This window comes from Lissotriton helveticus, chromosome 8, assembly GCF_964261635.1.
Source record: "Lissotriton helveticus chromosome 8, aLisHel1.1, whole genome shotgun sequence".
NCBI classification, from domain to species: Eukaryota; Metazoa; Chordata; class Amphibia; order Caudata; family Salamandridae; genus Lissotriton; species Lissotriton helveticus.
The window spans coordinates 20,990,701-21,016,713 of NC_136069.1; the positions used below are offsets into that span (position 1 = coordinate 20,990,701).

Below are 26,013 nucleotides of genomic sequence, written 5' to 3' on the forward strand. Positions count from 1 at the left end.
ACCTCTGTTGCCTTTGTTCTGCAATGTTTCAACCTCTGATTACTGCTTTAAATGCATCTCAGACGGTACTTGGTGGACCTTCTCCATTGGCATTAGTCTTGAAATAGTCTTTAATCATTTCTCTTAGATTTTGGGTGATTAATCAACTTTTTAGTAGGGATTTGTCAAATCTCCAGTTTTCCCTTTAATTGGATTTGGAACCAAGGTCAAGCTCCCACTTTATCAATGATATTACTCCTAGATCTATTCTGGTGGGGGTTTGCACTAGAGATTGTGATGCCCAGGTCTGGTCTATCTTCAAGAAAGATCTCAGTACATGCCAAAAAATGTATACTCCCCTTTGTGCAGGTGGGCTTCCCTCCAAATGTCTAACAGTCGCCGCTGCTGCTGCATCTTTCATTTTCTTGACATTGCTCTTTGTAAATATCTTGAGGGTGCCTGTCTAGCTATGCATTAAGAACTAAGTTAAAGTCATCCAACCGTGTCACCTACTCTGACATTCACTCCTTCAGTCACTTACTCTGACACTCACTCCTTCAGTTTATCTATCGTGGTCTACATGAAAGATTGTTGCTTGGTGTTAGGGGCATTTTCAGGGCACGAAAATTCATAAAAATGTTACTAGACCTGCAGGTCTATTTACTTGTATAATCTACTCGACCTAACTGTAAAGTACTTGACCCATGAACTGGTCTCAAATTGTGTGATCCTGGGCAAATATTTTGTCTTATGGAGCCACCTTTTTCTTTATTATCACATAAGAGAGCATCTTCTAATATGCAAGTTCACTATTTCTGCTGTACTAAAAAACTATTTATTAAATATACTAAATGTTTTCTCCATGTATAACTAGAATCGAGCCCAGGGTACCCAAGATCCCTGGCTTGCCTCTTTGGGCCAGATCTACGACTCTTTTTTTTTTTGTGGTCACAAACAGGAAATCAGGCTGTTAGCGACTGCTAAAATGAGTGGTGGTATGTTCAAACGCTATGGTATGTTCAAACGCTATTTTGCGAGTAGTAGACTTGCAAAATAATATTTGCGAGTCGCTATTGGGAAGGAGCGTACCAAGGGCGTCCCTTGCTAATAGCGAGTTACAATGGTATGTACCATTGTTTTGGTTGCAAAACACTCTTAAGTTTACCTCCTAATTCAAGTAGGCTGTAAGCCACTTGCAAACAGGAAGGGGTCCCCTTTGTGGATGGGTGTGAAAATATTTTAAGAGCAGGCAGTGGTCCCTGGACCATTGCTTGCACTTTAAAAAAGAAAAAGAACAATTTTCATTTTTAAACTCATCCCGTTTTCCTTTAAAGGGAACAGGCTGCATTTGAAGAAAAAAAGTTGCTTTATTGAAAAATCAAACACATACATGGGGGTCTGCCGTCCCCAGCAGGCCACGATCCCCGTGTTTGAAGGCCATTCCCAACGGGTCGCACATTGCGGCTTGCCTCATGAATACTAACGAGGCATGTCCCTTGCGACCCATTTGAGAATTGCAAACACGGTCTCAGATATCAGTACATTCCAAATTGCGAGTCGCAAAAGGTCGCAATTTGCGACTCGCAAAATGGAATAGTCCTACATCTGGCCCTTAGTTCACTGATCGCACTGTCATCTGGGCAGGAGCAGTAATAATTACCAGTTCATGGTTAAAAACTCACTTTTCATAAATATATTATCAAATCATGAAGAGGTAGTACATTGTCATTTACAGATCGCATATTGTGGCCACAAAACCTTCCCACTAACATGTAGTTTCACTGATAATAGCGCATAAAAAACGTTTGGAAATTGGGGTTCAGCAAAAATATTTAAAATTTGCGCATTACCAAGTGAAGTGCTCTAATTTGTTTTGAGTCTACAAAAATATTTTTTTCACAGCCGATTTACAAAATGTCTTCATAATTAATAAAATATATTTAAACAGTTCACATAGCTATTTCAGTGTTGTGTTCGACAAATGTCTGACATATTACAGGCTTTTATTTAACATGCTTTGCACAGTTCAATTGTAACACAGTTAACTTTTCAAACTCAGTCACAGATACATAAATGTAGAAAGACAAACTGACTTTTGACCTCTGTCTCTGAAAGCTGAGCAAATGTGACAAGATGACAAGATTTATGCATCTTTATTGCTCTTTCACTTTCTAAGCAATAAATATTTCTTTAAATTTTGTTATCTTGTCACATTTGCTCAGCTTTCAAAAACCGAGGTCAAAAGTCAATTTGTCTTCCACAGAAGTCAGAGGCTTTCAGCTGGCCAGAAAGGGCGAGTAGTCCCTAAAAATAGCTCGTCCTGACTTAATCCTGCTTGACAATGTGAGTGGGCGTGTGGTTTTCGAGCCCTGGGCATTTGTGACTAGAATAGCCAGAGCCCTCCCATGTCTGTTTCCTGCAAATAACAAGTGTACCTGCTACTGTGTCCGGTATGACCTTAATAAGATTAAGTGGTGGTCTGTAAGGATTGCTAGCATGACCTCACTTCTCTTTTGTTTGTTGGTTCAGAATAATGAGATGGATAGGATACATCTTGTGTTTTACAAGGTTTGTTTTCAGTAAGGTGTCTCTCCTGTAATCAGATCAGGGTACTCCAATTTTGTCTCTCCCCAGGTGTTGCTTCTCTTGATAGGGAAGTAGAACCCCTTAATGTTCCTCACCATTTCACATTTTCACCCTTTAAGTGATGTAAGTGCAAGGGTGGATGTTCGCAGCACTAATGTTGATTGCAACGTGTGTCCTGATTGAACCTGTTTGTCTGATTATTTCTTTAGCTCTACTTGAGTTCTTACCTCCTTCCCAAGCCATCTCCAATAACTCCCCAAACTTTGGAAACGAAACCTCTGAAATCCAAACCCACTTCCCCCTTTGTGGCTAAGTAATAGATTTATCCCTTGCCTGGTGAGGATGCATGACACCGCTGACTACTCCCCATTGTGTTCCCGCCCCCGCATATTGTTAAAACCTACGCTTGACCTCTTTTGATATCCGTGTCTAAATGAGGACTCGCGAACAAACTTATCTTTCAATGGAACATCTCAGACTTATTCTCTCACACCCTTTAGTCTACACTCCATGATCCTGCTTGCCATTGCTCCCATGATTTGCTTGCTGCTTTTCTCTGGGTTTACAGTTTCTCCCACCACCCCGCCTTGTGGTTTCCATCTTGCCACTTGAGGATGCTGGCTGTGGTTAATGCAACTCTTCTGACTTTCTAGGTGCCTCTTAACTCTCTCTTTACTGTACCTATTGTTTAGAATTTGGAATCTGGTTATAAACCAGAGAGCAAACAGAAGTCCCATCTGAATCAAATTTGTCATTTCCTCAACTCTCTTCTGATGGGTATCCGAGCCTTTCTTTTGCTTAAGCGATCCCGATAGAGAGTCTCGTGGAATGCCTTTGAATAAGGGGGCTTCAGTGTTCCTGGCCGCCTTGATGATCTTATGCTTCAACTCTGAGTATCGCAGTTTTACTAGGGTATCTCCTGGTCGGGCCTCCTGAGCCACCCTCAAGACCCCCCCCCCCCCCTTGTAGCGCTCTCACATTCGGAATTGTGAACTCTTGGTCTTCTTGTAAAATGATTCTGAATAGATCTGAAAAGAACACTTCGATATCCGGTCCTCCTTCAGACTTGCATTCTGATGTTATCCCTGCGTGATCTGTCCTCCAAATCAGCACATTTCTCCTTCAGAGCCTTTTTCTTTCTTTCAGACCGGTGTAGGTGAATTGAGGCTTTTATCCTCTTGGCTCAGAGCCGCAATGTCCTCTTCCTTTCTGGCTACTCTGTGCTCTGTAGATTATACGTCGTCGTTTGTCTGCCATGGTTGCTGTCATTTCTGCCTTCAGGCTTTGCAGCTGTGAACAAATTGTTTCAGTGATTTTGTGGTGAAGCTCAGATGGGCAAACCTGCAAATCTTGTTTGGGGACAGAAGAGGCACTTTGTTTTCTTCGATTCGTGTGTTCCCTGTTCCTTATGTAGATGTGTTGCTTTTTCTGAGCACTTCTTCGTATCCCCCGCCCCATTCTTAGAGGTTCTTCTGTGTGGCTGTTGGCTTCGCTCCAGGCATCTGGTGTCGACTCTTGTAGAATGCTGCAGTATCTGGATCTTGTCTAATCCGTAGCAAACGCATACTCTTTCAACTTTCAGTTACCCTCCGGGCTTTTGAAGAGCTTTATCATCTTGTAAAGTTAGTTACTATACAGGAATCGATTCATTAGGTCTTGTCGTGGGTCCTCTCACTGTGTGGAATACATCTTAAATTAATGCACCGACACAAGACGTTTTGTTATTATGCGTCTTGAATGTAGGTTCACTACTTCAAATAGTTGTATTTGTTAGTATCTTTTAGCAATTGTTGCTCTTTAAATGTGAGGCTAAAGTAAGTATTTCCTGACACACTGTCTTGACATAATCACCGCAAGATTTTGCTTTACTGCCTCATCTTCTGTGCGGGACACTTTACCTCTCCAGTCCAGCCACTCTTTCACATTACGTTAGAGGTGCAGGCCCCATGATGGCCAATGCTGGTTTTTCCAAATGCGACCAGGAAGCAAAGCACCTCATGCTGAAGCCCCGCAAGACCCCTTGCTGGGATCGTCAGGGTCTAAAGGTAGGTTCCTGTCCCGCACCCGAGGTCGCTTCCGAGTCTGGTCATCTTCATGATCTAAGTCCTTGCACAAATTCAAGAAGCGCTCCGTTCAGACACAATTGATCTCCCGAGAAGGAGTGAGGGCAATATCGTGCCTCTAGGTTGTGCTCCCGAAGTCTCTACTTCAGGGTTTATTCCAACCTTCGTCCTGCAGGAACCATAATTTCCGAGGCAGTCGGTGATGCTGCAGCAAGTCGAGTACTCTCCCAAACCATGTTGCGGGGTTTTTGCCACCTTACCGGCTCCCTCTGGTGCACCTGCTGGTCCCAAGGAGTCGAGAGGCCTCCCATCTGGGCTTTAGTGGGTAAATCAGCATTCAGCACTAGTTGGGTGCATTGGATTCACCGAAGGCTCCAGGCCATCTTCAGTTCTGGTTCCCTCCCTAGCGCCACAACCCACACCGAAGTGCAATTTTTTTCCTCTACAAGTTTGACCCTTGACTCCGTGAATGGCAGCTGCCTCTTAGGCCGCTACTGTCACACTTGTGGGACTTTATGGCCATAGCATTGCGTATGATCCTGTAAGAAGCCTGGGGCATTCTCTCCCAGGACATGCAAGATGGTCCTGTTTCGGCCAAGTTCCCCATTTTCTGCAAAGTGGATATTACGGACTCCCTTGGCAGGGCTATTAGCAGCTGTGTGGCCACTTGAATGTGCCTGGGTGTGGTACACTGGCTTTTCAGGAGAAGTTTAGGACCGTCTTATGGATATATGCTGTTTGATGGCTCCCAACATTTTTGGAAGAACAGGTGCTCAACCATGGAGCTCTTCAAAGGTTGCACAGTGAGCTCGATCTCTGTGACTATGTATTGACTTCTAATATTGCCAACAGCCCCAGCAGGTTCCACAATAACCCCAGCCTTTTCCTGGCTGCAGTACCTGCAGAAGAAGACTAGCGAGACAGCATGCAGCCTGTCTTCTACCCCACCCAAATGCCTCCCACCAAGCTTCTTTAGTGTGCCCTTGAAGGCACATAGCCATCCTGTCGGAGGTAGGATTTGACACTGTCTACCAGGGTGGCAGGCGATAACTCCAGACAGGGTTCTTCAAATTGTTCAGAAGGTTTAAGCGTTACCATTTCTCAAACCTTGCTGCACCTTTCACCATTCCCAGAACTGGCTGACGGAGGACCAGGTGTTGCTCTTTTAACAGGAAGTGCCGGCTTTTTTGCCTTAAGGAGCCATAGAGAGGGCATCACTGGCAGAAGGTGGTCATTAATATCCCTGCGACTTCCTGCTGCCGGAAAACGACTGGGGCCTCAGTCTCATTTTGTACTTTTGCCCTCTCACAGCCTATTTGTGGAAAGAAAAGTTCAAGATGCCCTACCTGGCCCAGCTCTTGTCTGCTCCTGACCTTAGAGACTGAACGGTAGCCCTGGACCTGTTGGACACTTGTTTCCACATCCATGTCCTGCAGGCCCACAGAGACTACCTGCGGTTCACATTAGGGCACAAGAAATTTCAGTACTTTGTGTTCCCTTTTGCCTTACCTGCGCCCATTGAGGGTTTATAAAAGTGATGCCGGTGGTAGAAGCACATCCTTGGATGTCTGGGTTTCCAGTCTTACCCCACCTCTGTGACTGGTTGCTGAAGGGGGCTTGCTCTAGGCAGTCTTCACCCACCTCCAGGCTACGGTAAACCTCCTGACATCCTGGTGGTTCACTATCAATGTGCCGAAGTCACACCTGACTCCCTCACTTTCTGGACAAGGATCAGTTTCACACCTATGCCTCGGACAAGAGAGCCCAGGTCATCTGGGCTATAATCCTGATGTTTCAAACCATCCTGGATCTCCGTGAGAATATCTCGGAGGCCGCCGGGACTGATCAATAGAAGAGTACGTATAAACCATGCACAGAGGAGACCAATATATGCAGATCTTCTTGTAATTGCTTTCATTATTAAAATGTATTCTACTGTTCACTTGAACCCCTCCATTTAGCAACATGAAATACATTTACACCCAATCTCCTCAACAAGCTGAGACATGAACGACAACATTACAAAATATAACCAGTGTCCAAGGCAGCTGTGGATCTATGCCGCAGAGGTCCCCACATCACTCCTGGGTTCCCCAGGGAGTTCTGAGTGGGTGAGGACTATTTCACTGTCAGAGACTTTAAATATTCTACCACAAAATATTTTGGATCTTTTCGGGCCGTTAATTAATTTAGTGAGGTAGTTCAGCGCTCCTCCGTGCAGCGCCTTATGCTTTAAGCAGAAAGTGCTTGTGCTGGGAGTCAATGGAGGGATTTTAGGGCTGCATAACTGAACCCTCTAGCGTGTGAGAGAGGCACATTGGTCAGGTCTGTATCTAGGCGGACATGATGAGATATTGTCTGTGAGGAGTGAGAGAACAGCCAAATCCCATAAATGATGGACTTCAGTCCTGGATAGAGTTTATTTGGTGGTTACTTACACAGCACTCTCAAGTTGTTTGCTTTACCCAAAGGCACTGGAATATCTTCCAGTTCTGCACTTTACTATAAAAGGAAAAAGGTGAGTTTGGCCAGGAGAAGGATTTCTGTTTGATCATCAAGGTTGAGGCATAGCAGTGCATCGTCTGCATCAATAAAGGGATCTGCCATGCTGCCGTCGTTTCTATTCATATGTTGAAGAGCATTGGCGACCAGGCAGGTTTTGAGAACATCACATTTATATTCCTTTTTCTATTGGCTATATAGTTCCTTGAGCTGTGTTTCTGCTATCCTCTACAGATCTATTCAGCGCTGGGACACTCTGTCTGAGTAGCCGTGCGCTCTATAAGTCACCCCCATAACATAACACAACAATCTGGATATCAAGAAGCTACATAACTGGCAACATATTTTCTTCTCTTCAAATTGGCATGATCGACAAATGCACACTACGAAGCAACTCTTGAGGCATGAAATCAACCAATGACTCGAGCCCAAATTGCAGATCACCAAAAGAGGGTGGGCACCAAAACATCCATAAGTGCATAAAACATGCACCCATCATGGTAACTCCACAAAGCTCAGGCAATGGCAACACTTCCCATCGCTTACTGTACTCTGGTATCTGGTAATAACTTTGACATTGGCTTGTAAGTGAAGCCATTTCATAACTAGGGCGTTTTATGAGATGGTAAAAATAAACAAAAAAGCATTATCAAAACACAACCCCTATTGCTCATGAACAAAATGTATCTTTGTTTGCAAGTTCTCCAGGTAAGTTTGAGACTGCTGCTGTTACCTCTGTCTATACTCCATGTTGTCTCCTGCAACTTTGTGATTACAGCTGTGCTTAGTAATTTCCATGTGAGATTTCAGGAGGCGAGCTTTCTGTTGTTACTTCCCCACGCCCATCATAGCTCCTAATGGAAGGCTTGGGACCACTGAATTAATTTCTGTCCTGCTTTGTACCTTCTGTTTATATTTTCCACCTTTATCCTATGTGCTTGTGTGCTTTATGCTGCATTTGTATCCAGCAGGTGCTGTGGAATTCTCAAAGACCTGTGCATGACTCCTAACCAGTCTTCATCAATAGCAACATCTATGTGTGTGAGCAGTAGAGGTAGGGATGCTGGACCCAGCTAGCACCTCTCCAAGGCTCTGTCACACTCTGGTTCAGAGATCCAAAGAGATCCTTAAAACTGACCCAGCTCCTGGAAGGTCTCGTCACACTCTTCTGCTCCTTCCAGTGCCGCTCCCGTCTTAGCACCACAAATGTCTCGCCTCCGGTATATCAAGAGACCTGAGGGTGCAGTGGTCCGCTCCCACTGCCATGTCAAGGGGCACAAACTGTCCCGATCTATCTCATGCCTACCTTGCCTGAGAGATGTTGGTTTGGCAAACGCCACCTTGAACTCTTCAGCCTGGTGAGGGGCTGTGCCACAGACTGAAGATGGGCTGATGGTGCAATACACTCAGAGAAAATCCACACACAGAGGGACTGCCACTTCCCTGCCTGTGTACAGCATCCTCCATACATGGCCATGATGGGCAAGGCAAAGCCCCTGCTCTCACACCTTCTGCGATTGATAGTTCTGCTCCCTCACGCCAGCAGCTTAGTCCTGGTGAGTCTTTCAATGTGAAATCCATAGAATCAAACACCCCTGGCGTGTAGATAATGGTTACCTTTCCCTGGAATTTGATCCTGTTGGGATCATTTGCAGTGTTTTGATTAAGCAGATGTTGAATTTGGAGCACCATTAATATGAAAAGTACAGCACAAGCACTTCCTGGCACTGGTGCGGTACCTTTAATGGAAGAGTGCCTGCACTTCTCCTTGGCAAACATTGAATGATAGTGAGTGTATACTTACAGATTTCTATGGTGGCTTTTTACTCCAGTTGGATAATTTTGGTTTAGTGGGTAATAGAGCAGCAGAGCTCTCATGTCACCAGATACCTGTAGCGGTTTCTTTCTTGTATGATAAGTATTAATACTGTGCATGTAGACACACAGACAACTGGCTTCATTCATGAGCCGTAGTAGTGGCAGACATAATTGTCATGCTAGCAGCTGGTGACAGGGTAAAGAATGTACTAAACAGAGCCTTAATCTTGTCCTGTCCAGATCATTGCAGTTCCTCTACACTGGCCTCTCTAAATCAATCCTTTCAAGACATCAAACACTGCAAAACCCCACAGCCATGATATGCTAGAATGTGCTCTTATGTGTGATTCCGGTCCAGGAAAGACATGGCTTGGCAGTTCGGGCTGGACTGTTCCCATGAGGCACAGGGTCAAGGCTGATTTGCATATGGCCATGTCTGAGTTGGGGTGGTGTGGAGTGCAAAAAACGATGGATTTAGGCCCAGATCTCTGTACTGGGGTGAATGTATGACATTGTTCTGCATTCTGTCCATCAACTGTTGTTTTTGTACTTGGCAGCACGCTACACCCCAGCCAGAAACATCCACTGTTTGGCTGCAAACATAATACAGCAACAGTCATTCAAGCTGATGAAACAGAGGCAGATCAGTGGGAGTTTAAGTCCCTAGATAGTAAAATAACCTCAAAAAACCTTTCACATTTTATGGGGTTGCAATTGCAGAACATCAGATCAGGGGACCTATCCTACCTGATTGGAAGAGCAAATATGCATTGAGTAGAAGCATGGATTACAGCCCAGATCCTAATTTAAAGTCACTTATAACGTGTGTATGACTAGCATCTGGGCTCTGAAGACCATTGAGCATGTTTTTGTTTCTTGACCTCTTTCTGTAGGCACTGCTGTCAGTCACACTGCCTCGTGTTTGCACTTAGCTGTGCAGTGTCCTGGGTGCTTTGCTCTGTGGCTTACTTTCTTTCTCTCTACAGGTCGTATGGCCGGGCACCTAAAATGATTCATCTGGAGTCCAACTTTGTGCAGTTTAAGGAGGAGCTGCTCCCCAAGGAAGGCAACAAGGCCCTGCTCACCTTCCCGTTCCTGCACATCTTCTGGACTGAGTGCTGTGTGAGTATTCAAGACCACTAATGAAGGCAGGGAAGGGAGGGATAATGCTGAGCTATTTGCTATTTTTAAATTGTGTAGTCCAGTTGCCTCCAAGGTGTAATTTATTGGGACACACCCACTGCGCTTTTACTATTCAGGGAACTTCTAGACACTACCCATCTACTTAATCTGTGGTTCCCATCTGCCGTCTCCGGGGGACCGCTCACTGACAAATTCACCCAACTATCACGTTACTTAAATGAGAAAAAAATAAAATAAATTCAATATTAAAAGAAAATATTTAGTTTCACGTTAAAGTAATGTTATAGTTGGGTGAATTTGTCAGTGACAATATTAACTTATTGAACTAAAACAAAGAAATTAACCAGCTAGTTAGCAGAGCTAACTATAACTTGCGCCCCATAGTGCACTGCATAGGACCTCACATATAAGCATCACTATTGACATGTTCCATGACATCATTTATGGCATCACTGATGACATCATCCAAACTTTTTACACACATTGCTTTATAAACAGGTAAACCGTCCCAATCCCCCCCTCCCCCGCATCCCCAGCTAGGCTCTCACTAGTCTTCAGTGTTAACCTCAGTTTACACACCCACACGTGTGGATACATGAGAAACTGCCTGTATTTAAGGTAATGGTTTTACTTCACCATTTTCAATTGCAATTGTACTTGGCCATTTTCTACTGGTCAAGCCCACATCTGGCTGTTTAAAAAAAAATGTGTTTATGATAGATTTCATATTTATGTATGACTTGCATAGTATGCCTGCTTCATGAATGACCGATTCTAAATCTGGATATTTACTGCAATGACAAAGGAAAAGTGGGAAACAAAAGCTAGTCCCACTGTTGCTGTGTCATAAAGTATTATAGCCTGCCCTGACAGTGCCCTCCGAGAGCCTGTTGGTGCAGCACCGGCCCTCTGCTCCTGTGGGGAGAAGAGAGCTCAGCTGCAGGAATGAGGTAGTGGGAAGCATAGAGAGTGGAGAGGCGTGGTGGCAGGAAGCCTGTATTTATAATACATTTGAGGCAGGCAGGAGAAGCCATGTTATGTATGGCTCCACCATTACTCATCTACCCATGGGTATCAGCGGAAGGCTTGGGAGATAATTTTAGGGGTCATACATAACAAAAAATTCTAGATGGGTAAAAGGTAAATAACTGAGATTTCGTATCGCTTCTGGATTCTGAGTGACCTCAGACAACTCAAGCTTTGCTCTTGTCTGTTGATGTCCTTCAGAAGAACCTCTTGCCGAAAAAACATCCCCGTTATTCACGATTACCTCTCGATATGTTATGCATGGCTCCCACTGAGCGCCATTAGTTTGAATACTAGATTCTAAATCTGCTAAGTAACTGCAACGAAGTGGCAATAGTAGGGAAAAAATGTGGTTTTCCGTTCTTGCTTGTCATATAAGAATTTTAGACTGAACTGGATACCCAGACTTAGTGCTGGCTCTCTGCTAGAATGGAGAATTGAGAGCACAGCTAGATTACCCGAAGGCGGCACAGAGCGTGCAGGCGTGACTGGCTGGTAGACAGGTATTTTGTCTTTACTTTTGAGACTGGCAGAGAGACCATGTTATATGTGGCTCTATCATTACTCTGATGGACTTGCCAACCAGATAAAATCAGGGCCGGATGTTTTTGGGGATCATGCAGAATATAATATTCTAGATCGACAAAGGGTGAATAACGGCGATGCTTTCCCCTTGGAGTTCCAATTAACCTCGTAGACAGCGGAAGCTTTGCTCTTGTTGTCTGTTTGATGCCTTTCAGAAGCCCTGCTGAGAAACATCCCCATTATTCACTGTTACCCATCTATAATTCCATATGTAGACATATTTACAACCAACTTTTACCACATTTACCTAGTTTCTGTTTCTATCTGAATATCTTCTAAGTGACATTGCCCCCAGAAGTAGTTAGAAGCTCTGTGGCAGAGAGCAACATGTGGGTGAAGGCAGTATATGTATTTATCCAGTATTATGGGTGTCTTTCAAAGATTCACATGCCTGAATCATTCCCCGTCGTCGAGATGGGAGTCCCCGGTACATAAATAAGCAATGTCCTATAGACATATATAGAGAATAGTAGGCCAAAAGGCCTCACATTAGTAACATATCTAGGTCCTTTTGTAAAAAGGACCAAACTCCATAGAAGAGCCAATCAGCTGTCACCTCCCTCTAGAATCTTCCTGTCAGGAGCCTCAGTCCCTCAGATTTTCTACCGCACGTTGTGCTAAGGGAGTCTCCCCCTGAGTTCTGCTCAGGTTTGTTTCTTCAAAGCTTTTTTCTTCAAACTTTTGAAATTTATTCTCTCAAGTGAAAGCTGTACACTATGGCTGACACTCCTAAGAAAGGTCTCTTCAGAGTTTGTAGCTCTTGTGGGAAGAAAAGGCTCCACATAGATGACCAACACAAGGACTGCCTGTACCCTGATCATTCGCCTAAGGATTGCAAGGTATGTCGAACATTTTCTACAAAAACCCTCAAAGAACCGGGAAGGACGCCTTTTGATTTGGCTCCAAAGACTCAAGGACAGAGATAATCTGAAGTCTTCGGAGGGAAGTGAGGGCTCTTCAGTTTCCTCAAAAATGTCTCTTAAGAGGCCAAGGGTAGCTTCCCCTAGTTCTCTGGACGCTCCTCAAAAGAAGACACCAAGAAATACTTTAGAGGCTCTGACAGGGAGGTTCACACCTTTAAGAAGCCGCCGCCGCCGACCTCGTCGACGACCTCATCAGCGTTCAGGAAAGCTGTGTCTCCTGTTTGTCTCAACGTCGACGACAACAGTCTCGACGCCTTCGTTGTCATTATCTTCGACGACTACCCCATCGTCGACAGCGGGTAAGGCTTTATCGTCGACGATTGTCATTAAGAAAGCGTCGACGCCCAAGATCCCATCGACGATTACCTCGCCGACAACAGCGTCGACGACGAGATCATCACCGTCGATATTGGTACCGTCGACGAAGGCCCCATCGACGAAGGCCCCATCGACGAAGGCCCCATCGACGAAGGCCCCATCGACGAAGGCCCCATCGACGAAGGCCCCATCGACGAAGGCCCCATCGACGAAGGCCCCATCGACGAAGGCCCCATCGACGAAGGCCCCATCGACGAAGGCCAATCGACGAAGTGTAGCGATTACCAGGGGTACTAGGGCCAGAAAGGGACAAACAGTGTTGGTAAGACGATGCATAACCCGCATCTCGCCACTGGAGGGAGCCTGGCGGTTACGGAACTACAGTCCCCAGAAGCCCAGCAGACAAGGAAGCGGAAGCGTGATGTCGACAAAAGCCTTCCGAGGTAACGGCTCGGGGCTTGTCAATCAGGACCTTGAGTGAGACCGGGACGGAGCCCTTGCCTGCTCCTTGGAGTGGATTTCCAGGTACATTGTTGGCCTTGAGCAGAAGGATTTCTGCTTTGCTGAACTTCTCGTAGACTGCCTTTTTGCATTCAGTTTTCGCGAGCGAGCCCCCCGCATCCATAAGACGGGCGGCCTCGCTCTTCTGTGAGTGATGTTTGTGAGACCCGCGCAGGAGCGCGTTGTCGTCTCCGTCACTGGTGTTCTTTCTTTGGGACATTTTCCTTTTGTGATTCCTGGCGTGCCGGTACCGGTACGTGCTACTCAACGTGACTCCTTGCTGATTTTGTTCCTTCTTTGTTTTTTCCCTTGCTGATTTTGCCTACGTTGAGAAACCCTTGCTGAAACCACAGTTACCAATTATCCGGCTGCTTCCGAGGAGGCTGTTTGTTTTCCACTTGGATATCTGCTGTTCGTGGTTTGCTTCCTTGAGGGGTCACAGGCGCTCCAGTCCACCATATCAGTTAGTAATGACCCTTCGAGATATGCTATGTTTCTTTAATGCCTGTGAAGTGCGGGGTTTCTAATTGTTGGTTCTTGTTCTTTCCTTACCTGCAGTATACCACCGGGGGTTCTTAGAGACCGGCGAGTGAGTGGGTGGACGGCATACTGATATCCCTTCAGAAGCTCCTCTGGACAACCTTTATTATTTTATCCACTTCCCTTTTCCCCGGGAGGCATACATACATAGCTGTGTTTTCCTTACACTGTGTGTTGTGCGTCCTGGAGAGGAGGGGGGATATTCATCTATCCATCGTTCCTGCTGACATCTCTCAGAGGTTAGTGGTATATTACCATTGACGTCGTGACAGATTGACAAGCCCACGAAATAATTCAGCCTGAGCGATGGATACGAATACTGTGTTGACTTCATTGTTGGAGAGTTTATCTGCTCTCCAGCAGGAGGTTCACGCCACACGACAAGAGAACCAGGACCTTAGAACCGAAGTAGGTTCCCTTAGACGTGAGGTGGCTGGCATCGCTCGGAAAGGGAGGAGTTATATCAGAGAGGGAACGCTTCCCCCCCCCCAGCACAAAACCCGGATGGGGGGTGGATTCTTTGCTACTCAACCCACTAATCCCTCTCCTTCAGGTCCCGTTCCCACAGTCCATGTCATCCAAAACCCTGGTATACCTTTAGCACCTCCTGAGCGATTCTATGGGGACACCAAGAAGTTTGAAACATTTCTAAATCAGTGTAGGCTCCATTTCCTCTGTAAACCAACCGTCTTCATGGACGATGCATCAAAAACATCGTTCATGATGTCATACATGGGGGGCAACGCTGCCAGTTGGACTATTCCGTTGATGGAAAGGAATGACCCAGTGCTACACAACTTCCAGGATTTCTGTAGCGAGATGAGGAAGCTGTTTGATAGGAAAACACACATGCTGTCTCTAGACCGTGAATTGATGACTCTCCGTCAAGGATCACAGGATTTGTTGACGTATATTACCACCTTTAATCGGCTAATAGTGGAAACGGAATGGCCTCCTGAGAAACGAACCTCTTTGTTTTATCAAGGATTACGGGGGGAGTTGAAAGATGTGCTCTCCCAAGTTGTGCAATTGCCCAAGACATGCGATGAGATGATAGACCTTGCTGTTCAGCTCGACCACAGAGTACAAGACCGAAAAGGCGACAAAAATAGAGGGGAAATACGTTCTTACTTTCCGAAGTCTCGCCCTCCTCCAGAGGACTATACCAAACCTGGGATGGGAGTAGAGCCCATGCAGATCGGAGGGGTTCGGGGTCCCTTGACTCCTGAAGAAAGAGAGAAAAGACGTCTACAAAAGCTGTGTCACTATTGTGGGAAAAGCGGCCATTTCATCAGAGAATGCCGAGCTCGAGGAAAAACGTCAAACCCTAGTATGGGTCCCCGGAAACAAGTCGCCGTAACACAGGAGTCGGAAAACTGAAGAGCCCAAGTACGGACGGGGTCTCCGTCTTGGGTTTGAAGGAAGAAGAAAAGATCCCATTATACCTTGCAAACACCATGCAACCTTCAGTGGCTCATATGAACATTACTGTTTCTCTGAGAATAACTGAGGATAAGTCGTTTACAGTGTCTGCCTTACTGGATTCAGGGGCCACAGGGAATTTCATCGATCAACAGTATGCCTGGAGGATGGGCATTCCCTATGAGAAGAAAAAAGTCCCTGAAATGGTGAAAGCTGTGGACGGAAAGGCACTGACCTCTGGGCCTGTTAGATTTCACACAATACCCCTTGTCATGTACGTAGGCACGAACCATCAGGAGATCATACATTTCGATATCATTGACGCTCCCCAGTTCCGCCTGATCCTTGGCATGCCCTGGTTAACCTTACATCATCCAGTGGTGAAATGGGCTGCACGTTCGGTGTCTTTGACATCCCAGTACTGTCGAGAACATTGCTGCCCACACGAGGTGTCTGATGAAACCAACGAAACACAGGCAACTCTTCTCGCCCAGGGATGCATAGAAGGAAGGTACTGCTGTGCTACCACCCTACCTGGAGAGTACGTGAATTACCAAGATGTCTTTGACAAAAGGAAAGCAACTCAGTTACCACCTCACAGACCTTATGATTGTCGGATAGATCTTGTTCCAGGGGCAGACATACCCTGCAGTCGAGTGTATGCCCTCACTGAGCCTGAAACACGTTACTTGAAGACCTATTTGGAGGAACACCTTGCTTCGGGGTTTATTCGTCATTCTACCTCCCCGGCATCTTCTCCACTCTTCTTCATATCGAAGAAAGACTGTGACTAACTCCGCACGTGTATAGACTACAGGTCTATAAACAAAGTGACCATCAAGAACAGATACCCGTTGCCCCTCATACCCGTACTTTTGGACCAGCTTCGAGGGGCACAGGTGTTCACCAAATTGGATCTCCGTGGTGCCTATCACTTGGTATGAGTGAAGCCAGGTGATGAATGGAAAACTGCCTTTCGTACAAAGTTCGGTTTATTCGAATACCAAGTGATGCCTTTTGGGCTATGCAACGCCCCTGCCGCTTTCCAGTACTTCATGGATGAAGTATTACGAGGACTATTGGAAACAATCTGCATCGTATATATAGATGACATATTGGTCTATTCTCGTAACATCTCAGAACACATCCGCCACGTCAAAACAGTTCTGGATCGTCTTCGGGTCCATTCCCTGTTCGCCAAGCTGGACAAGTGTCTATTCCATGTCAGCGAGGTGGCTTTTTTGGGATATGTCATTAACGCCCAGGGTTTCCAAATGGACATGAGCAAAGTAGAAGCAATTACACAGTGGGCAGCCCCGACTCATGTTAAATCTGTACAGAGTTTCCTTGGGTTTGCTAACTATTACAGACGATTCATCAAAGATTTCTCTCGCATTATCACTCCGATTTCCAGACTGCTGAGAAAGAATGTACCCTTTGAGTGGACTCCTGAAGCAGACCATGCATTCGAAACGCTAAAAAGGCGGTTCACTCAAGCTCCAATCCTGCGGCATCCAGATCCCAATCTACCATTTGTGGTGGAAACGGACGCCTCACAGTATGCCTTGGGTGGGGTATTGTCCCAGCGACATCCAGATACGGGTCAACTACATCCTGTGGCCTTTTATTCCAGCAAACTTACACCATGTGAGGTGAACTATTCTATCACAGACAAAGAACTGCTAGCTATTAAAAGGGCCTGTGAGGAATGGAGGCATCACTTGTTAGGGGCTCTGCATACTGTCGAGATATATACGGATCATCGGAATCTGTTGTTTCTGAAAACAGCAAGAGCACTGACGCCAAGGCAGCTAAGGTGGTCGCTCTTTTTCTCGGACTATGATTTTATCATTAAATACAGACCTGGACCCCAGAATGGTAAGGCAGATGCTCTCTCCCGTAGGGTCGACCTCACAGGACCTCCTCAGGATGACGATACCGTACCTCCTACCATCCTTTCTCCCTCGGCTTTTCCAGAATCAACGCTGGCTTTTGTGATGTCAAATGACTTCTTGGAAGATGTCAAAGTGGCGGTGTCTGGGATTGATAGTGCTTCATGGATACAGGAAGATCCGGTACATAGAAGCACCAAGGATGATCTGTTGTACCATTATCATGCTTTATACATTCCATTGAGCACGCTCCAGGAACAGATCATGCAGTGGTGTCATGATTCTACGTTGGGAGGCCATCTGGGAGAGTACAAGACCATTGCCTGTACAGAACGATCCTTTTGGTGGCCCTCGCTGCGAAAAGATGTCAAAGACTATGTCCAGAAATGTGCTGTTTGTGCTCAGAGTAAATCCAGTCATTCCAAACCTGTGGGGTTGCTACGTCCCATCCCAATCCCTCCTTCTCCTTGGCATACAGTATCGATGGATTTTATAGTGGAATTGCCCCCTTGTGAGAACTATACCACGATTCTAGTCTTGATTGATCATCTGACAAAAATGGGTCATTTCATTCCCCTGAAAAAACTGCCTACCTCTTCCGAATTGGCCTTGGTGTTTCTCCAGCATGTAGTGAGAGCTCATGGTATACCTAGAGTCCTAATCACTGACAGGGGATCCCAATTTACCTCTCGCTTCTGGAAAGCTCTCTGTCAGGCATTACACATTGAGGCTCGGTTATCGACCAGTTTTCATCCCCAGACTGATGGTAAAACCGAGCGGCTTAACCAGTCCCTGGAACAATACTTACGTTGCTTCACACTGCAGAACTCAGACGACTGGTTCCCTCTGGTATGGATGTCGGAGTTCGCCTACAATAACGCAGAACACTCCACATTAGGGTGCTCCCCTTTCTTTTGTTTATACGGGTTCCATCCTGATATGCTCCCCTTCGAGTGGCCAGTCACCTCCACTCACCCTTCCATTCAGGAGCATCATGCTCATCTTCGGGCGGTATTGATTGATGCTCGAAGCCAATTGGCTCTATCTCAGGCAGCCCAAAAACAATGTGCAGATCGTAAGCGGGTCCCTGAACCCGAGTACAAGGTTGGGGATAAGGTTTGGTTATCAACTAAGAACCTGCGTCTGAAAGGGAGGGGGAAGTTGGCGCCTAAGTACATAGGGCCCTATGGTATTGAGGGGCTGGTTAACCCTGTGGCGGTCCGTTTGTCTCTCCCCCGTTCTTGGCGTATCCACCCGGTGTTTCATGTGTCTCTTCTTCGTCCCTGTCGGGTGGGTATGCGTTTTCCCTCGCGTCCTGACCCCGTTGAGGTAGACGGTGATGAGGAGTACGAGGTGGAGGAGATCCTTGATTCCCGTTTGTCCCGTGGGAGGTTGCAGTACCTTGTAGCATGGAAAGGGTACGGGGTGGAGGATAGGACTTGGGAACCTTCCGCCAATGTGCATAGTCCCTTGTTGGTGGAACGGTTTCATGATGCGAATCCTGGTAGGCCTGGTCGACCGCCGGGACGTCGGTCCTCGAGAGGGGGCTCTGTAGCGATTACCAGGGGTACTAGGGCCAGAAAGGGACAAACAGTGTTGGTAAGACGATGCATAACCCGCATCTCGCCACTGGAGGGAGCCTGGCGGTTACGGAACTACAGTCCCCAGAAGCCCAGCAGACAAGGAAGCGGAAGCGTGATGTCGACAAAAGCCTTCCGAGGTAACGGCTCGGGGCTTGTCAATCAGGACCTTGAGTGAGACCGGGACGGAGCCCTTGCCTGCTCCTTGGAGTGGATTTCCAGGTACATTGTTGGCCTTGAGCAGAAGGATTTCTGCTTTGCTGAACTTCTCGTAGACTGCCTTTTTGCATTCAGTTTTCGCGAGCGAGCCCCCCGCATCCATAAGACGGGCGGCCTCGCTCTTCTGTGAGTGACGTTTGTGAGACCCGCGCAGGAGCGCGTTGTCGTCTCCGTCACTGGTGTTCTTTCTTTGGGACATTTTCCTTTTGTGATTCCTGGCGTGCCGGTACCGGTACGTGCTACTCAACGTGACTCCTTGCTGATTTTGTTCCTTCTTTGTTTTTTCCCTTGCTGATTTTGCCTACGTTGAGAAACCCTTGCTGAAACCACAGTCACCAATTATCCGGCTGCTTCCGAGGAGGCTGTTTGTTTTCCACTCGGATATCTGCTGTTCGTGGTTTGCTTCCTTGAGGGGTCACAGGCGCTCCAGTCCACCATATCAGTTAGTAATGGCCCTTCGAGATATGCTATGTTTCTTTAATGCCTGTGAAGTGCGGGGTTTCTAATTGTTGGTTCTTGTTCTTTCCTTACCTGCAGTATACCACCGGGGGTTCTTAGAGACCGGCGAGTGAGTGGGTGGACGGCATACTGATATCCCTTCAGAAGCTCCTCTGGACAACCTTTATTATTTTATCCACTTCCCTTTTCCCCGGGAGGCATACATACATAGCTGTGTTTTCCTTACACTGTGTGTTGTGCGTCCTGGAGAGGAGGGGGGATATTCATCTATCCATCGTTCCTGCTGACATCTCTCAGAGGTTAGTGGTATATTACCATTGACGTAGTGACAGATTGACAAGCCCACAAAATAATTCAGCCTGAGCGATGGATACGAATATTGTGTTGACTTCATTGTTGGAGAGTTTATCTGCTCTCCAGCAGGAGGTTCACGCCACACGACAAGAGAACCAGGACCTTAGAACCGAAGTAGGTTCCCTTAGATGTGAGGTGGCTGGCATCGCTCGGAAAGGGAGGAGTTATATCAGAGAGGGAACGCTTCCCCCCCCCCCCAGCACAAAACCCGGATGGGGCGTCTATGGGGGGTGGATTCTTTGCTACTCAACCCACTAATCCCTCTCCTTCAGGTCCCGTTCCCACAGTCCATGTCATCCAAAACCCTGGTATACCTTTAGCACCTCCTGAGCGATTCTATGGGGACACCAAGAAGTTTGAAACATTTCTAAATCAGTGTAGGCTCCATTTCCTCTGTAAACCAACCGTCTTCATGGACGATGCATCAAAAACATCGTTCATGATGTCATACATGGGGGGCAACGCTGCCAGTTGGACTATTCCGTTGATGGAAAGGAATGACCCAGTGCTACACAACTTCCAGGATTTCTGTAGCGAGATGAGGAAGCTGTTTGATAGGAAAACACACATGCTGTCTCTAGACCGTGAATTGATGACTCTCCGTCAAGGATCACAGGATTTGTTGACGTATATTACCACCTTTAATCGGCTAATAGTGGAAACGGAATGGCCTCCTGAGAAACGAACCTCTTTGTTTTATCAAGGATTACGGGGGGAGTTGAAAGACGTGCTCTCCCAAGTTGTGCAATTGCCCAAGACATGCGATGAGATGATAGACCTTGCTGTTCAGCTCGACCACAGAGTACAAGACCGAAAAGGCGACAAAAATAGAGGGGAAATACGTTCTTACTTTCCGAAGTCTCGCCCTCCTCCAGAGGACTATACCAAACCTGGGATGGGAGTAGAGCCCATGCAGATCGGAGGGGTTCGGGGTCCCTTGACTCCTGAAGAAAGAGAGAAAAGACGTCTACAAAAGCTGTGTCACTATTGTGGGAAAAGCGGCCATTTCATCAGAGAATGCCGAGCTCGAGGAAAAACGTCAAACCCTAGTATGGGTCCCCGGAAACAAGTCGCCGTAACACAGGAGTCGGAAAACTGAAGAGCCCAAGTACGGACGGGGTCTCCGTCTTGGGTTTGAAGGAAGAAGAAAAGATCCCATTATACCTTGCAAACACCATGCAACCTTCAGTGGCTCATATGAACATTACTGTTTCTCTGAGAATAACTGAGGATAAGTCGTTTACAGTGTCTGCCTTACTGGATTCAGGGGCCACAGGGAATTTCATCGATCAACAGTATGCCTGGAGGATGGGCATTCCCTATGAGAAGAAAAAAGTCCCTGAAATGGTGAAAGCTGTGGACGGAAAGGCACTGACCTCTGGGCCTGTTAGATTTCACACAATACCCCTTGTCATGTACGTAGGCACGAACCATCAGGAGATCATACATTTCGATATCATTGACGCTCCCCAGTTCCGCCTGATCCTTGGCATGCCCTGGTTAACCTTACATCATCCAGTGGTGAAATGGGCTGCACGTTCGGTGTCTTTGACATCCCAGTACTGTCGAGAACATTGCTGCCCACACGAGGTGTCTGATGAAACCAACGAAACACAGGCAACTCTTCTCGCCCAGGGATGCATAGAAGGAAGGTACTGCTGTGCTACCACCCTACCTGGAGAGTACGTGAATTACCAAGATGTCTTTGACAAAAGGAAAGCAACTCAGTTACCACCTCACAGACCTTATGATTGTCGGATAGATCTTGTTCCAGGGGCAGACATACCCTGCAGTCGAGTGTATGCCCTCACTGAGCCTGAAACACGTTACTTGAAGACCTATTTGGAGGAACACCTTGCTTCGGGGTTTATTCGTCATTCTACCTCCCCGGCATCTTCTCCACTCTTCTTCATATCGAAGAAAGACTGTGACGAACTCCGCACGTGTATAGACTACAGGTCTATAAACAAAGTGACCATCAAGAACAGATACCCGTTGCCCCTCATACCCGTACTTTTGGACCAGCTTCGAGGGGCACAGGTGTTCACCAAATTGGATCTCCGTGGTGCCTATCACTTGGTACGAGTGAAGCCAGGTGATGAATGGAAAACCGCCTTTCGTACAAAGTTCGGTTTATTCGAGTACCAAGTGATGCCTTTTGGGCTATGCAACGCCCCTGCCGCTTTCCAGTACTTCATGGATGAAGTATTACGAGGACTATTGGAAACAATCTGCATCGTATATATAGATGACATATTGGTCTATTCTCGTAACATCTCAGAACACATCCGCCACGTCAAAACAGTTCTGGATCGTCTTCGGGTCCATTCCCTGTTCGCCAAGCTGGACAAGTGTCTATTCCATGTCAGCGAGGTGGCTTTTTTGGGATATGTCATTAACGCCCAGGGTTTCCAAATGGACATGAGCAAAGTAGAAGCAATTACACAGTGGGCAGCCCCGACTCATGTTAAATCTGTACAGAGTTTCCTTGGGTTTGCTAACTATTACAGACGATTCATCAAAGATTTCTCTCGCATTATCACTCCGATTTCCAGACTGCTGAGAAAGAATGTACCCTTTGAGTGGACTCCTGAAGCAGACCATGCATTCGAAACGCTAAAAAGGCGGTTCACTCAAGCTCCAATCCTGCGGCATCCAGATCCCAATCTACCATTTGTGGTGGAAACGGACGCCTCACAGTATGCCTTGGGTGGGGTATTGTCCCAGCGACATCCAGATACGGGTCAACTACATCCTGTGGCCTTTTATTCCAGCAAACTTACACCATGTGAGGTGAACTATTCTATCACAGACAAAGAACTGCTAGCTATTAAAAGGGCCTGTGAGGAATGGAGGCATCACTTGTTAGGGGCTCTGCATACTGTCGAGATATATACGGATCATCGGAATCTGTTGTTTCTGAAAACAGCAAGAGCACTGACGCCAAGGCAGCTAAGGTGGTCGCTCTTTTTCTCGGACTATGATTTTATCATTAAATACAGACCTGGACCCCAGAATGGTAAGGCAGATGCTCTCTCCCGTAGGGTCGACCTCACAGGACCTCCTCAGGATGACGATACCGTACCTCCTACCATCCTTTCTCCCTCGGCTTTTCCAGAATCAACGCTGGCTTTTGTGATGTCAAATGACTTCTTGGAAGATGTCAAAGTGGCGGTGTCTGGGATTGATAGCGCTTCATGGATACAGGAAGATCCGGTACATAGAAGCACCAAGGATGATCTGTTGTACCATTATCATGCTTTATACATTCCATTGAGCACGCTCCAGGAACAGATCATGCAGTGGTGTCATGATTCTACGTTGGGAGGCCATCTGGGAGAGTACAAGACCATTGCCTGTACAGAACGATCCTTTTGGTGGCCCTCGCTGCGAAAAGATGTCAAAGACTATGTCCAGAAATGTGCTGTTTGTGCTCAGAGTAAATCCAGTCATTCCAAACCTGTGGGGTTGCTACGTCCCATCCCAATCCCTCCTTCTCCTTGGCATACAGTATCGATGGATTTTATAGTGGAATTGCCCCCTTGTGAGAACTATACCACGATTCTAGTCTTGATTGATCATCTGACAAAAATGGGTCATTTCATTCCCCTGAAAAAACTGCCTACCTCTTCCGAATTGGCCTTGGTGTTTCTCCAGCATGTAGTGAGAGCTCATGGTATACCTAGAGTCCTAATCACTGACAGGGGATCCCAATTTACCTCTCGCTTCTGGAAAGCTCTCCGTCAGGCATTACACATTGAGGCTCGGTTATCGACCAGTTTTCATCCCCAGACTGATGGTAAAACCGAGCGGCTTAACCAGTCCCTGGAACAATACTTACGTTGCTTCACACTGCAGAACTCAGACGACTGGTTCCCTCTGGTATGGATGGCGGAGTTCGCCTACAATAACGCAGAACACTCCACATTAGGGTGCTCCCCTTTCTTTTGTTTATACGGGTTCCATCCTGATATGCTCCCCTTCGAGTGGCCAGTCACCTCCACTCACCCTTCCATTCAGGAGCATCATGCTCATCTTCGGGCGGTATTGATTGATGCTCGAAGCCAATTGGCTCTATCTCAGGCAGCCCAAAAACAATGTGCAGATCGTAAGCGGGTCCCTGAACCCGAGTACAAGGTTGGGGTTAAGGTTTGGTTATCAACTAAGAACCTGCGTCTGAAAGGGAGGGGGAAGTTGGCGCCTAAGTACATAGGGCCCTATGGTATTGAGGGGCTGGTTAACCCTGTGGCGGTCCGTTTGTCTCTCCCCCGTTCTTGGCGTATCCACCCGGTGTTTCATGTGTCTCTTCTTCGTCCCTGTCGGGTGGGTATGCGTTTTCCCTCGCGTCCTGGCCCCGTTGAGGTAGACGGTGATGAGGAGTACGAGGTGGAGGAGATCCTTGCTTCCCGTTTGTCCCGTGGGAGGTTGCAGTACCTTGTAGCATGGAAAGGGTACGGGGTGGAGGATAGGACTTGGGAACCTTCCGCCAATGTGCATAGTCCCTTGTTGGTGGAACGGTTTCATGATGCGAATCCTGGTAGGCCTGGTCGACCGCCGGGACGTCGGTCCTCGAGAGGGGGCTCTGTAGCGATTACCAGGGGTACTAGGGCCAGAAAGGGACAAACAGTGTTGGTAAGACGTTGCATAACCCGCATCTCGCCACTGGAGGGAGCCTGGCGGTTACGGAACTACAGTCCCCAGAAGCCCAGCAGACAAGGAAGCGGAAGCGTGATGTCGACAAAAGCCTTCCGAGGTAACGGCTCGGGGCTTGTCAATCAGGACCTTGAGTGAGACCGGGACGGAGCCCTTGCCTGCTCCTTGGAGTGGATTTCCAGGTACATTGTTGGCCTTGAGCAGAAGGATTTCTGCTTTGCTGAACTTCTCGTAGACTGCCTTTTTGCATTCAGTTTTCGCGAGCGAGCCCCCCGCATCCATAAGACGGGCGGCCTCGCTCTTCTGTGAGTGACGTTTGTGAGACCCGCGCAGGAGCGCGTTGTCGTCTCCGTCACTGGTGTTCTTTCTTTGGGACATTTTCCTTTTGTGATTCCTGGCGTGCCGGTACCGGTACGTGCTACTCAACGTGACTCCTTGCTGATTTTGTTCCTTCTTTGTTTTTTCCCTTGCTGATTTTGCCTACGTTGAGAAACCCTTGCTGAAACCACAGTCACCAATTATCCGGCTGCTTCCGAGGAGGCTGTTTGTTTTCCACTCGGATATCTGCTGTTCGTGGTTTGCTTCCTTGAGGGGTCACAGGCGCTCCAGTCCACCATATCAGTTAGTAATGACCCTTCGAGATATGCTATGTTTCTTTAATGCATGTGAAGTGCGGGGTTTCTAATTGTTGGTTCTTGTTCTTTCCTTACCTGCAGTATACCACCGGGGGTTCTTAGAGACCGGCGAGTGAGTGGGTGGACGGCATACTGATATCCCTTCAGAAGCTCCTCTGGACAACCTTTATTATTTTATCCACTTCCCTTTTCCCCGGGAGGCATACATACATAGCTGTGTTTTCCTTACACTGTGTGTTGTGCGTCCTGGAGAGGAGGGGGGATATTCATCTATCCATCGTTCCTGCTGACATCTCTCAGAGGTTAGTGGTATATTACCATTGACGTCGTGACACGAAGGCCCCATCGACGAAGGCCCCGTCGACGACGACACGGTTGACGAAGGCCCCGTCGACGACGACACGGTTGACGACGACACGGTTGACGACGACACGGCGACACGGTTGACGACGACACGGTTGACGACGACACAGACGGCTACATCAATACCATCGACGACAACACTGTCGACGATACCTTTAGTACAGTCGACTATGGATTTCCAGAAGATAACAACTGTCGACGCTACTTCGTCGACGATCACTCCGTCGACGGTTCCGTTGCGTGATTCTGGATTTCAAGCAGCTTCTGTCCGCCTCAAAATCACCAAAAAGACACTAACGCCGGAGTTAACTTCTCCTAGCCGTGTGCAGCGTTTCCACCAGCATGTCTCCTTCAGGATGAGGATTCTGATGACTGGGATATGTTTCAAGCCACTAGCCCCTCAGAACTAAATGTTAAATGTCAAAGCTCGGATGAGGAGGATGTTCAGGAGC

At 47.1% G+C, this 26,013-nt stretch overlaps 1 protein-coding gene across 2 annotated transcripts in view; it reads left to right on the top strand.

Moving 5' to 3' along the window:
- Positions 1-26,013, top strand: part of TRAPPC10 (trafficking protein particle complex subunit 10) — a 316,755-nt gene that overhangs the window by 91,357 nt on the left and 199,385 nt on the right. For both annotated transcript variants that reach the window (XR_013599693.1, XM_078656407.1), the window contains exon 3: positions 9,935-10,070. Coding sequence is in view for 1 of the 2 variants with exons in the window: in XM_078656407.1 (XP_078512533.1) it covers positions 9,935-10,070 (136 nt within the window). In the remaining variant the exon portion in view is untranslated. The remainder of the gene's footprint in view (positions 1-9,934; positions 10,071-26,013) is intronic.